This window comes from Seriola aureovittata, chromosome 20 (assembly GCF_021018895.1).
Source record: "Seriola aureovittata isolate HTS-2021-v1 ecotype China chromosome 20, ASM2101889v1, whole genome shotgun sequence".
Classification (NCBI taxonomy): domain Eukaryota; kingdom Metazoa; phylum Chordata; class Actinopteri; order Carangiformes; family Carangidae; genus Seriola; species Seriola aureovittata.
Window position 1 is genome coordinate 11,050,752 of NC_079383.1, and position 14,208 is coordinate 11,064,959.

General features: G+C 39.4%; 1 protein-coding gene across 1 annotated transcript in view; it reads left to right on the forward strand.

The window, feature by feature from the left end:
- cntnap2a (contactin associated protein 2a) overlaps nt 1–14,208 on the forward strand; it is a 351,965-nt gene that overhangs the window by 248,349 nt on the left and 89,408 nt on the right. The window contains exon 15 of the mRNA XM_056364796.1: nt 1,397–1,481. Within this exon, the coding sequence (XP_056220771.1) occupies nt 1,397–1,481 (85 nt within the window). The remainder of the gene's footprint in view (nt 1–1,396; nt 1,482–14,208) is intronic.

Sequence of the window (14,208 nt, forward strand, 5' to 3'; positions counted from 1 at the left end):
ACAGAGGCCAGTAGTAGCTTTTATGTGTGAATTTTTGACAACTCAATGAATAAAAAGCTTTAACAGGTGCAAAACCAATCACTCATAATTATTTGCCTCCACATTTTTAATTTTAGTGCTGTTTTTCAATGTTTCAATCCCAGGCCTTGTATTTGGCCTCATCACAATCTAATGTCTAACCACCATTAGCTGGTGTCTTCTAATTTTTGATGTGTGCTGTTTAAATTGTCAGAACAGGTCCACATTTAAGTCACACAATTACATCTTAGTCTCAACTTCCTAGAAACTGCAGAGACGAAACAAAACTACATTTTATAAGTAGATTATATAAGTATGTCTCTTTTCCCATGGTGCAACTTTGTGGTTCAGGAGCCAAACAAAGTCAACCAGTGTTGTCTAGTTGTAGTGTTTATGTCAAATGTATTAGTAACAACCAGAGTCTGTGCTGGGAGAGAGCCTTGAGCTGTTTGTGAATTAAAGTTTGCTAACATAGAGCTCTGAGAATCTAGTGAATGCAGATTGCCCAGTCTCCATAATTTATAATTCAAGTATATTGAGCAATAGTTGGCCAACTATCCAAGTTGGGTTGGGGCCACCGAGTGTAGAAGTCAGACAGATTTGTGATATATTCTGAAATTCTTGCTTGTTTATGTTAATGTGAGTGACCACCCCTCTTCCTACAGTTATTATTAATCAGAGTGAAGTGGGTCATTTCTCATTGGATCTTGTGACGGTTGTAAATATATAGAATACATGAGGTCTGTAGCCATGGTAACATCCATGCTACATACAAATGTCTCTGCTGTCATTGTTTTGACAAACCTACACCAACAGCAGCATCATACACTCTACAGCTTGAAATAAGAACAAGCGTAATTCAACCCCATGCTACAGATTCAGTCTTTATTCTTTCAAATGCACAATGATATTCTAACATAATGAGTGTTTCCCCTAATGTCTCTACCAGTTGTCTTATGTGGCTTGGATACATACCATTCAGGGTCCCTGAATCTGCTCTCTCACACTCAGGAGTCAATAATTTAATCTTTCTGGGGAGTGGTTATAGATTGCATTTGTCACTCACAGTCAAAAGCAAACTATGTGTGAACTTTACAGGATTCAACACTCCAGTGAGGAGTGACAGCAGTTCCTACCTGCAGTGTGTACAAGACCACCGCATTACAAGAGATGACAGGGTTTGAGTAGCATATCGTTCCTGTAATTATGTTCCCTCAAAATTTGTAAGGAACACTTGTTTCATTTTCAGCTTCTCTAAATCATAACAACAGTACACTGCACTTTGTTTCATTTTGAAAATCGGTAATTTGTTCTTACATGAAATTGACCTGTCTGGTTGAATAAGATAAAATGAAATTATCCATGCTTATGTTTCCAGGTGACAGCTATCACCACCAGCGCAGAATACTGTGAGCAGCAAATCACCTACAGCTGTCAAAAGTCCAGACTCCTCAACACTCCAGGTAAAGGCTGAAGACAGCATCTTTTTTTCACCACTGATTCAACAAAAGTACACAGACTTGAGACAGGCAGAATGTTTGCTTTTTGTCACATACTCAGATTTTGAAGAATCTGAATAAATGTAAACAAAAGTAGACAAACAAAGAAAGATGAGTACAAAAATGATGGGAAGCAAACACCTATTTGAGATTCTCTGCTAACATGATAATCAGCTCCAGCGTCATCAAATCACCAAATGCAAATATCTTTTGGAAAAATGTGGAAAAATGGTGTTCCATCCCTCCACTTGAGTTCCGCAGCTTTAAAGCCAAGCAGCTTTAAAGCTGTTCTAGCGGTGTGTTATGACCCAACTCCTTAATACGACACCACATGTTGGTTTTGCCTCTAATTCGTCACCCATCTAAATGTTTGAACTGTTGCCTTCATCCTGCCTTTACCCAGCACTAGAATTACACATGAAAGTATTGATAAAGACCATTGGAAATGAGTTGTGGACTAGCTTGGCTCATTCTGAGCAGATTAACTTGGATTACATTCATTTGTATTAGTCAGTTTGGCTGTAATGTACTTGAGCAAGGTCTGGTGTGTGTTTGGTTTGGATTAGCTTAGCTGATTTGTGAAATGGCTGAATTGTATAAGGTTTGCCCTGGATTAGATACATTTGATTTGTGTTATGGTTGGTTTAGTGGAGTTTAAACAGGGTTTTGAATAGTTTTTATGTATGAAAGAATAGAAAGGAGGGTTTGTAGCTGTGTAGCTACCATTGGTGGTGGTGACAGGACAGACAGAGGCAGCAGCATTTTACTCTTGTTTTTGCTTGGTCCATGTCAGAGCTTGGTATTTAGTCTAATATCTTGTTTGAGGAACAAAATTGTCAATTCAATTTCTTCTGTCCAACACACAGTCACACACACACACACATATATGCACAATTATAGTACACACACACATACACGTATGCACACAAAGACCCACCTTAGGGAATAGCAGTTCATAAAGACAAGACAATCCTGGCAATTAGAGTGAGCGAGAAGAAATAGAAAGAGGGTGACGGAGGAATAGAAGATGGCAGGTTTGTTAGATGTATGCGTGTGTGTGTGTGTGTGTATTTGTGCACACATTATATGTGTGTCCATGGTCCTTGATTGACTGAGTAGGAATAAAGCAATTGGTGGTTAGTAATAGTTGGGTATTAGTGCAGCCGACCAAAACTTTGCAATTAACCTCCACTGCTCTGAGAGATGGCATCTACACCCACGAACATATTGTGTGCATACATAAATACGCACACTCTATGAATGTGCTATTTTTTCTGTGCGTTATTTTTTACTTAAAAAACTTAAAATGCTGCAGAATACACACACACACACATACACACACACACACACACACACACACACACATACATACACGCAGGCATACTCCCTCCCTCAACAACACAGACACAGACACAGTCAGCCACTCCTTCATTAACTAGTTTATTCTTAATTCACTACCTTGTAAGTTAGGGAAATCCAATTACCAGCCTAAAACGACGGAGAGAGTAGGACCGGGAAAAAGCGTTTACCCAAAAATATGCTTCATAAATTAGCTGTCAGCTTTCATCAAATTACACTGTCAACAGCATTTCCACTGTGAACCACAAGCATACACACACGCGTGGCTATACACAGACTCACACTTGCTACTCTTCCACTTCCACCTTTTTCCCATCCAGATCTCATCTATTACACTGGGGCTGGCATTTTGGAGATAAATGAACCGTTAAATGGAAATTAAAATCTGCCACCAGTGACACCCTTAATTTGGAACTTTGGCAGTAATTGTCCTAATTGTCTGACCCCTTCCTCACCTATTTCAAGTATTCTGTCCTTTTATCATTTTTTATTACTTCTCTCTCACTCAAACACATCCTGCACCTGCAAACACACACACACACACACACACACACACAGCTCATACCTGTCCAACATCCATCCATTTGCAGGGTGGAAATAAAGGGAAAGCTTGATTCTGATGCAAAAACCCGAACACAAAGACTCAAAGAGACACACTCATTCAATATCACCCCCAACCCTTCTTCCATCTCTGCTCTTCCTCTCTCCATGACTCCCCATCATCTTCTGCATCCAGATGTATCAATTTTTATCCATCTATTCTCTCCACTTACTCCACACTTACCTCTCCCCTATTCCCGCTTTGTTCTCTCCCCCCATCCAAGTTACCATTTCAAGCCTCTAGTTTTGCCTTTGTCCCATTCTTCACCTCCAGTTTTACCTCACAGTATTTTCTTTCTTCCTTTTTAAATCTCATTTTTCCCCTACCCCATCTCTCTGCCCCTGTCTTTTCATTCACTCTGTTAAACACTATTTCCATTAGTGTTGGAATCACAGCTTTAAGAGGAGAATTACCACCCTTCACTAATGATTTAGCATCATTCCTTTCAGCGTAAACGACCTGTAAACAACCGGTGGCACAAAGCCTGCACAACCAAGCCTTCATGCAGATACAGACACAGATAAAAACACACATCTATCATTCTCTGACACACACACACACACACACATTCACAGCTCCAGAGGAGATTGGATGAAACATATGCTGAAGCTTGCGAGTGCTGTACATCATCAGAGGACAGCTGCCTTGAAAGGTCAACAAAGTCCGATGTAAAATGACAAAGCAATTTTATTCCTTCTCTCTGTTTTACAACTAGAGGTCAGTATACACAACAGGCTAATTTAAAAAGTCAGTAAACTACACCTTTGGTTCAAATTAGATTAGATTAGAGCAACCCTATTGCCACACGAATATCGATTCAGAATATTGCTCAATAGTTAATTAACAATGGTTTCGGTTGTTTGCTGTCGACAGTCTCACATGAAAGTCACATATGTTTCATGGCCATCCACCACCTCACCACCTTTACTTTCTGCCTTGTCACACAAAGTGTACACTACTTCCTGCACCACCACTGGACCCTAGCATTGGACATAAATGGTGTGAGTCACAGAAATGCACAATGAGGATTTAACATCTAGTGATGTCATGGCTGAATTAGAGTAATGGTGTGAATTAATTGAAGCTCTGTTGAACAAAATATTAATAAATATAATACAGTATCGTCAGTTTTTGATCGGTGGGACAGAAATTGTCTCTCTTGTAGAACCACCAGCAACCAAAAATATAAACTCAAACAAGTTTATTTACTGAACAAAACTATTCCACTCTTTTGCCCCTTTGCTTTATTCACATACATATACACACTCAATTTGACTCACTCCTTTTGTTAACTTATGAAAACACTTTGTGTCTGTCTTTATTTCTCAGACTTGCCTGAAGCAGTTAATAACATAATTTATAGCATCCAGGCTAATGAAGAGAGAAATGTTTCTATCAGATAAATGAGCTCATTAATCCAGTGAACTGTGCTTCAGCAAGACATCTAATACATGCACTGTTTAGAGGCAACACAGACGCACACATTTTCTGCTCATATGAAGAAGATTTGGCTAAATCGCTGGCCTAGCTAACAAGTGCGTTTTGTGAATAATAATGTTACAAGATTTTTCAGATTTACCATTTTGCAAATGGGTGTCAGGGACCTGTAATGTGATTCAGTGACAAACTGACATGAGTCAGTGCAATTGTCTATAATAACATAGCCTAATAAAGGAATGAAATAAATTTGACTGTAATCTGCAATAAGTTACCTTATCAATGACTGTGTTACACATAAAAGTTTGAATTATTGACTGCAAATGTTAATGTTACACTACAGCAAATGTTAATGGTTTGAGATAATAACCTGCCCATCCTAAAATGAGATTGCTGAAAGAGCTGCATATCTAGCTCTTTTCTATCTGCGAAGGAAAGCTTTCACTTCCTGTCAGCAAAACGACATCCAATTAATCTGGGGTGATGTCATAAAGTTACAATTGTCAAAGCAATTTCTGTCCAATCATGTGTAAAGTTATTATATTACTCGTAAAAATGCTATCATTATAAAGTGCCATTATTTTAGGACTTAATCACATTATAGATTTTTGTTATGTTAGTGTATTTATTGGCTGTTAAAATGTTCCAGGTTGCTAAAAAGGAGGTATGAGTACGAGACAAGGCAGCTACATGGAATAAGTAGATGGACAGAGGAAAAATAAGGTAATAATAATGAAATAGGAAGCTAAAGCTACTGATCTTGATATCAGGTTGGTCCCTCATTGAAAAAGAATGGACAAGTGCTTAACAGGCTTATCACAGAGGTGAGAACAACACTTCAAGCACCAAATGTAAACAAGTTATTATTTGACTTTATATAAGCTTTCCTCAGCATTGTATGAATGAATATGTACGGGTCACAGGGTGTGATTTTTTAATAGCCTATAGTATTGTATTGTATAGTAGTGTCCCAGCAGCCTGTTTTGTAAACGATTTAACTTGGGGACATTGTGGTTTAAGAGGCCTTGTGTAAAATAGCCCCCCCCCCCAATAACAACCGTATACAGACACACTAGAAATTGGTCTTTAGTGTAAAAAGGTTATGACAGAGACGGAGATAGAGTGAGGTACGCAGAAGGAGAGGAAAGAGACAGGGGTGGCCAGAGATAAGAGATGAGTGTGGTTCAAGATAATGAGGCTGTGTGTATGCGTGGCACTGTTACAGTCCATTCCTTCTAGGCACTTCTGGTCTCAATTATTACCTCACAAGTCACAGCAAGCCAGCCAAAGTAATATTCCACATACACATATTCACAGATCTTACATTACACCCTAATGACTTCATTCAGTGCCACTATTTAACCACTTGTTTATTTATTTATTTATTTTCTGGTTTTCTGATGTTCATCATTAACCTTTACAAACGTGGCTGTGGCAGACAATTGGTTTTCTCCGTCTATTCTCTCTCACTTTCGCTTTTCAGCTCTCGTCTCTCGTTACAAACACAACAGGTACCAATAATGGTGCACTGCTGTGAAATGTGAACAAGGCTCGCTGACATCCAGCTGAACTATAAATGTCTCTCTCTAATTATGTTTTTTTTTTGTAAAATACACAATTCCTTCACCAGCCTGCAATGAGTCAACTCACACCTGCTGCCTTTCTTTTGTTGTTTAATATTTTTATTTTTACATCCCTTTAAATTTCATGTAGTCTGCCTTTTTATTAGCCTGTTGTGTCCAATTGTGCCACGTCTTTCATTACCCGAGTAATGTTCTGGTTACAGTGTCATTAATTTGTGAAAGCACTCTAGGCATGAAGCAAGTCAGGGGCCAAAAGAGAACAAGAGCTAATATATCGAAATCCAAGAGAAAGGAGAACTATCATCAGAGTCCTCGGGCGTCTCTCACTCTCCCCATCACCCCAGTGTCCGCTTTTCTTTTTCCCTTCCTTTTCTTAACCCCTGTAGACAAGATGCTAATTAACGTTAAATTATCCCCCTATCTTTCTCTGCTTTAAATGCACTGATGAGAATCCGCCACCCTTCAAGGTTGCAGGCAGCTTCTTCACCCCCCACCCCAGGGGTAGGGGAACTGAGGGTGTTCGCTCAGTTGATAAGAGGCACTCGAGGCTGACGCGTAAAAGTTAGGCTTTATATAGCACAGCAAATTAACGGATGGAATTAGCCTGAAACCTTTTTCCAGTCTTTCAGATAGGTTAGAACAGGAGACAGTTGAAGACATCTGTGGTGGTCGTAGTAGAAGGTTTGCTAATAGGAAACTGCAGGGTGGGGTGGGTGGGGGTGCGTCTCTGTCTGTGCGCCGGTTGGAAGTGAGTGAGCTTTTTTGTGACAAAGTGGTGTTTAGTGAGAAAGAAGATACAAGAAATAGAGCAACAAAGTGTGATCCGTCACAGAGGAGCCCAAATCATTTACATCCCATAATGTGTGCTCTCTGGTTGCTGTTGCCTTGGTAATGCGTCATTGCCTGGGATAATGCTGTCATATGTTGTGCTGACAGAGTCGTGTGTCTTATCCCGCCCCATGTCTGTCTACCTGAGTGTCACACTTACAGCTTATAGCCACACAGGCATAGGTGTCGAAGGAAAAGTGTATAACACTTTACAGTACATTAAGTTGGAGTAATAAGGTGTTTGCCAGGGCAGCATCTCTCGTTTTTTTTTCTTTCATTTCCTCAGTTCCTCGCTTTTCCTTTTCTCTATTTTTTTCCCTCTCTCTGTCACTGTGTTTGTCATTTTCTCTCTTTCAGTCTCTCCTTCACATAAACTCATGAGCGTCCCATGGGTGGGAGAGTTTTTTTGTTTGTATTATGGGAGCTCCCTTTTGAGCGATGGACAAAGTATGTAATCTGTCTGATGTCGCTCTGTGCGGATGGATGGTCTATGTGGTGTAACTGTTTGTAAAAACAACACCAGCTGCTAGTGAAGGTTTTGGTGTGTGTGTGTGTGTGTATATGTGTGTGTGTGTGTGTGTGTGTGTGTGTGTGTGTGTGTATGTGCGTGTGCGTGTGTGTGAACAGTTTTCAAAGCCTGAATGCCCCCCTCTCTCTCATTCAGTGCTTGTGTGTGTTTGCATATGTGAGTGAGTTATCCATGCCTGCTTCCCACAGGCTGTAGCGTTCTCACAGCATGTTAAATATCCTCTCCCTGTACACAGAGCACAAATTCTGTTTAAACACAAGCAGAGACAAAAAGTAACCATCATGGAACTTACCTGAGCAGAAGAATAAATGAATTTATTAAATTGTGCATATGAATTAATTAAGAAAACCCATATCTTTTATTGCAAGCAGGGTCAAGGAACTTTCTTCAAAATCAATCAAGCGAGAATAAATTTTAGCTTAATCCTTCCTGTGCAGACGAGAAATTATATATAATATTCTATGAAAGGTGCTGTGCTTTCCTTCAAAGTAGTTTACACATTCTCACATTTTTCCCTTGAGAGAAATCTGTCAGATGTACCTGCCGCAACTTCTGGCTCCTGAAATTAGTGCTCTATTTCAGGATACAGCTAAAGATCAAATGGCATGAGGTGCTCTGGGCCATGTTTTGCTAGAAGTAAGCTGGTTCTCAGACAAGGTAAAAGTACACTTTGAAGCCCTCCTTTATTTATCCATTTGTAATGCCGAAGAATGATACCCACAAATGTTCTGACTAATGATTCCTCAGTGTGTTGGCTCAATGATTGCCATAGTTCAACCTTTTACGTAAGTAAAGGGCACATTCGAACTAAAAATCAAACATTATCAATAAAAATTGAGCACTTTTAAAGAAAAGCTGGGCAGTATATATTCATTCTTTATAATGCTAGTTCTTTATTACCTTTTATTCTCTAATACTTAAGCCTAATTTCATTTAATATAATTTTAACCATCAGAAATTAAGCTTGAATTTGTCATTGGTGTTAAAAACAGTTGAAGCAATAAAGAGCTTCTGTCATCCATTTCCAAATCAGAAGTGATTGGGAAAAATATACTTTGTCAATTCCTCAAATTATCCTCAGTGATAGAAATATAGCATTGACATAGGAGTTTTAACATGCAGTTCAAAATGCAAATACAAATGTTTGTCTGTCCCAATAAAAAAATGATATTTTTGTTTTAAAATGCTGTACCTCACTTCTGTGATTACAGGGGTTTGTTTCGGATCTGGTTCAAACAGTGCACATGAACTGTTGTTTCCTGCCTTCGGTGTTTTGAAGCAAAATTAGACATCAGTCAATATAAGGAGGCAAGGGAGTCCATTATCCATACACAAAAGGCAGCACTCAGCACATCGTATTATGAACAGTCTGCTAATGGTTTTGTTACTGCTACTGTGTGAATTGCAGTTCAACATAAGACATTAAACTTGTTAATTGTCTTCTGAGACTGAAGTAAAAGCAGCCCAGGTGAGTTACAGGAGGCATGGCAGTATGTTTTTCACTTTGTATTTTAGTTGAGAGAGTATAAGCCGCACAAAGCTGCAACTATAAAAAGAGAAGAAATTCCCAGGCAATACGGATCTTTCTAGAAAGAGTAACAAAGTAGATGCTGTGCACTCCTGCACATTATGTCTCTGAACCAAAGAAACCCACATATTATTCAGAAACACACACCAACAGTAGACATATTATTAAAAAAACATACACAAGCTGTGAATCATGAGCAAGCACACAATTCAACATACAGTGCACTCCATGCGGTAACACAAATATACATTTCTCATTATTTCTCTTTTTACATTTTCCTGTTTTATTTCTGCAGCTTTTCTCTTTTCTCACTGTTATCCATTTTCCTCCCCATCTCCCATATATATATATATATATATATATATATATATATATATATATATGTGTATTCTTTTTTTTATCTCATCAAGGGTGCACCCTGGGCACTACATATACAAAGGCACCACAGACAAATACAATGCACACACACATATGCATTAATGTGCAGTGAGCTTCCAACAAATCTAACTAACAACATGTATTATTGCTCTGGCTTCCTGTCTTTAAAGAAGAATTGCCAGTCCACCGGGGTTGACAGTGTTTATGATGCTGTGTATATGAGTCTGAGAATGTGTGTGTCCATGTGTGTGGGTGTGTGTGTGTTTAATTAGGCACTCTAGCTGATGCACCAAATATGATCCATTCAAAAGAATGTGTGTGCATGTGTGTGAGTGTGTTGTCACTTAGATGTGTGTGTGTTGGTTGTTATCAGTGTGAATCCCCTGTGGATGCCCATGTCCCTAATATTACTGGGTGGAGAGTGTTGTTAGATGGCAGCATTAATCTGAATCTCCTGAGAGAAAAAGCTCTGCATGGTTAGCATTCAAGTGGGCGAGATTTCTGATGCGAGCATACTGGGTGATGATAAAGTGAACGTGATAGCTTATTGATCTCCTTTGGGAAATTCTCATTTTCGTGGCTCTAGGGGTTCAGTGTGTTGCTCAAAGGAACACACTGAGTTTTTGAAAGTCAGGTTGTTGGTTCGCTCACAATTAAGTGAATAAAATATAGGCTATACAAGGCTGTGAATGTCATCATAGCATTGTTTTTCTTGTTGTCATACATTGTTTTGTGTCAATACACCACACACCTGACCTTTAAGATATGAATAATCTGCACTGGAATCTCATAAACTCAAAGGTATAATGATGTAGCCAGGTTAGTCTTTTTTCATGTGAGCCCACTACCCTCATTTTCAAAATAAGTGATACTTTACATTTGGGGGAAAGTGCTCTTGTGTTTTTCGTGATTTATCCATATAAGGTCTTTAATGGAATTTACCCTGCATGTCATTCTGTTGTCCACAGTTGTCCTCCACACCTTTAACCTTACCAGTGCTTAAAAAATTTCTTTCAACTGTATTGTTCGTTTTCTTTTTTACTGCTATTGCTTCTGCTGTTATATCTATTGTTGTCTTATGCCTTGCTGAGGTGATAACAGATTTGTTGATTTTATTGCATCTCATGTGCTCTGTAGGTAATGCGTTTGTATACAGTAACCCCATTATACATCTGTGGTGAAGAACAAAATCAGGTTAAAATCAAGAAAAAACCTTTACAGTTTACTGTCGTGTACCATACCCCACACTCAGATGAACATAGGGCTTCTATGTGAAAAAAAAAAAAATGCTGTGCAGCTGTTACAACAGTCAGCATGTGTGCCTTTGTTTTCAGTGCATATATCTGGGTTTCGTTGTTCTTGAACTTAACAACTGAGAAAAAAGCAAGCACCTGGATTTTAGTATACATACAGCATAATTGGCCTTAATCCACTGTGTACTTGTCTCAGAGAACAATATATGTTCATGCATTTTATTTGTTTATTTCCTTGTGAGCGCATGAGATAGTGGTGGAAAGTTGATCTAGAAAAATTAATTTCCCCCTGTTTTTTCTGTCATAAGTTTATTGACAGCATAACACTAAGCACAATTGTAACCTGTGTGCAGCTCGAAAAAAAAAAACAACATCCCATATTGTTCATCAATACAGACTTTCATGGTGTGAATAGAAGAGGAGAGGACGGACAGAAAGAAGGACGAAGGAAAATGTTGCATCTTGTTGGAGCATAGCAATGAGAGGAGGGAATAAATGGAGAGAAGGGGGTGTGTGAGACAAAGATTGATGCAGAGTGACAGAGAGGGAAGAAAATAAGTAAAAGAGGGAGAAGAGAGAGGGGAAGAAGGGTAGGAGTAGAAGCAGATTAGTTTGTTTTCTGCCGCTTGCTCTGACATTGAAAGATATGTCTGCACTAATGTCCCAGAAAGCCTTGAATAACACTGCAAACCAATACATATCCCCCTTAATGGGATTTTCTGAGCTGTACTTGCTCATGCTCATGTGCAAACACACACACCGACCACATGCACATAAACAATACACCATATGGCCGCTGCCCGGCAAAAAGATAAAAAGCAAATGGAAAAATAGAAACAGCTCACATGAGGAGTAATTATAATATTGTCTTCTCATTTGTGGCAAGCTGAGGGGTTAATCTCAATTATGAAGCTTTCTAAAGCAATCCCCAGCTTTCCATTCGTCCTCCCCAAGGTTGCCTGGGACAACGGATGCACGGCAAGCTGTGGTTTACGACCATAAACTGATCAACAGACATGGAGGTTCCAGTGATGGATCACATGCATGCAGCCTTGCATTTGAATATGCATACTGAAGGACCCACTGCCTTTTTACCTGTCCCTCCATCACATACATTCATATAGCCTATATTATGGGCCGTGAAGTATTTCCAGTGTCATTAGTGTTTATGCATGCAGCACTATGTCTGCATCAGCAAGTGCAGTTTATTGGCATCTGTGAGTGTGTATGCGGCGATCACTGGAGGCAGTTTTAACACAGCTCTCGGATTACAGCGGGATATTGGGGCACAGAGAGATTAGACCAATTGGAAAAACAACAGGAGAAAGACAGAGGAAATATCACTCATTGGAGCTAATGAAGCAACACAGAGAGGAATGTTGATTATCCAACTTGACCTTGAGGGGTTCTTAAACTAACCCAGGGAAAGTTAGGGAGACAAAGTTGGTGAAGATTCTGAGTTTTACAGCTGTGATATGTAAGGGAGAGGCTCAGAGAGTCTGTGTATCTGTGTGAAATGAATCTGCTCAGAGTGTCAACTATCAGCTAAAAACTGTATCTTGTGCCACTGTTAATAACGTGTGTGTGTGTGTGTGTGTGTGTGTGTGTGTGTGTGTGTGTGTGTGTGTGTGTGTGTGTGTGTGTGTGTGTGCGTGTGCCTTTTCTGTTTTCTCATGAACTTAATGTCTGTGTGTGGCAGTGTATTTATATTGATGTCAGTGAATGTCAGAGTGTGTGTTCTTGCCTGTGTCAGAGCGTGCTGTGTCGTTGCCGCATCGTCGTGGAGCGGTTTTTGTCTTGTCTCTCACACAGGAAGAATAAACAAACTAATGAATATTCATGATGTTTGTCTTATCGAATGTTGATGTACCATATGACATTCTCTTGTAATTACTCAACTCCAATTGTTTGTGTGTGTTTTTATGTGCATCTTTCAAATGTGTCAGACTGAGTGCGTGTTTGCACACACAGCCTTCGATTCCTGGGTGCTCGTGCATATGACATCCTCCTCAGTATCAACAAATGACAGCTTTGTGATCAACTTGACACAGTCTTAATATCTGAGTCATAGATGTAGGCTCCTTAATTAATCTTATACTTTGTGAGGGGGAGAGAGTCACAAGGAACAATTTAACTGTCCATAACTAGATACCACGGCTATAACAGGATGGTGCAATTAAATCGGGCAAATAGGAATCTATTGTTGGGTCTGAGCTCTGTCTCATGAGCAGGACACAATATGTTGGACCTTCAGTTTTCTGTCAATTTATTGGCTTATCATAGATTAAGAAAATATGAATATTAAAAATATTGATATAAAAATGAATTAAAGTCCTCAGGGGCACTGTCCTAAAAAAACATAAGCAAAATAGCCATTATTGGTTCAGTCTCAAATTTATACTATTAATCTGGAAATTAACTTAATCAAATTTCCATATAAACAGTAAGTAAAGTTTGAAGGAATCTGATTTAAAGGAGTAGAGGTTGGCAATACTCACACTTGTTCAACATTAAACACACCAGTAGTTTTACTTAAAGACATGTATTTACAATGGAACAGAGTAAAAACACAATGTCTAATCTAGTACACACAATACTACACAAGATGGTGGTAAACAAAGAAACAACTCAAAATGGCCACTGGGACCACCTGGTTTGTGGGGGAGGGAAGGTGTGAGTTTCTTTCTTGGCCTAGCTCATGTGGTCTAAAGGTACCAGGTTACTGGGAGAAGATTAGTTGCATGCAGGTTCTAGAACTGAGGTACAGGTACCACAGTTATGTGTGTGAACATACAAGTACCCGATTAACTGTGTGACTAACCACGACCTAAGCAAACATTACAAGAACAAGTCATTAATCAACATGTACATTAACAAAGGTTAAGACTTCTGCCGCTTAGCTGTGCTGTGCTATGCTGTGCTAGGAAATGTTAGGCCCAGCCAGTTAACGTTACCCAGTCCTTGAAACAAAAGAAAAAGGTCTTTTCCAGCGTTGTTGTGAAGTCAAGTGAGTTGGGTGCCTTCCTGGTGGAGGGAAGTCATGTCTGGCTGTGTGGTCTCTGTGTTAGAGAGGAGGCTAGTTTCCTCTTTTTCTTGCAGAGTTAGCTGTTGCACACTAACTATGCTGTGGCTGTTGTTGCTTGGGAATCAACTGGCTGGCCTTGTGTTATAGCTGCTGATTCGGAAGAAAACTTG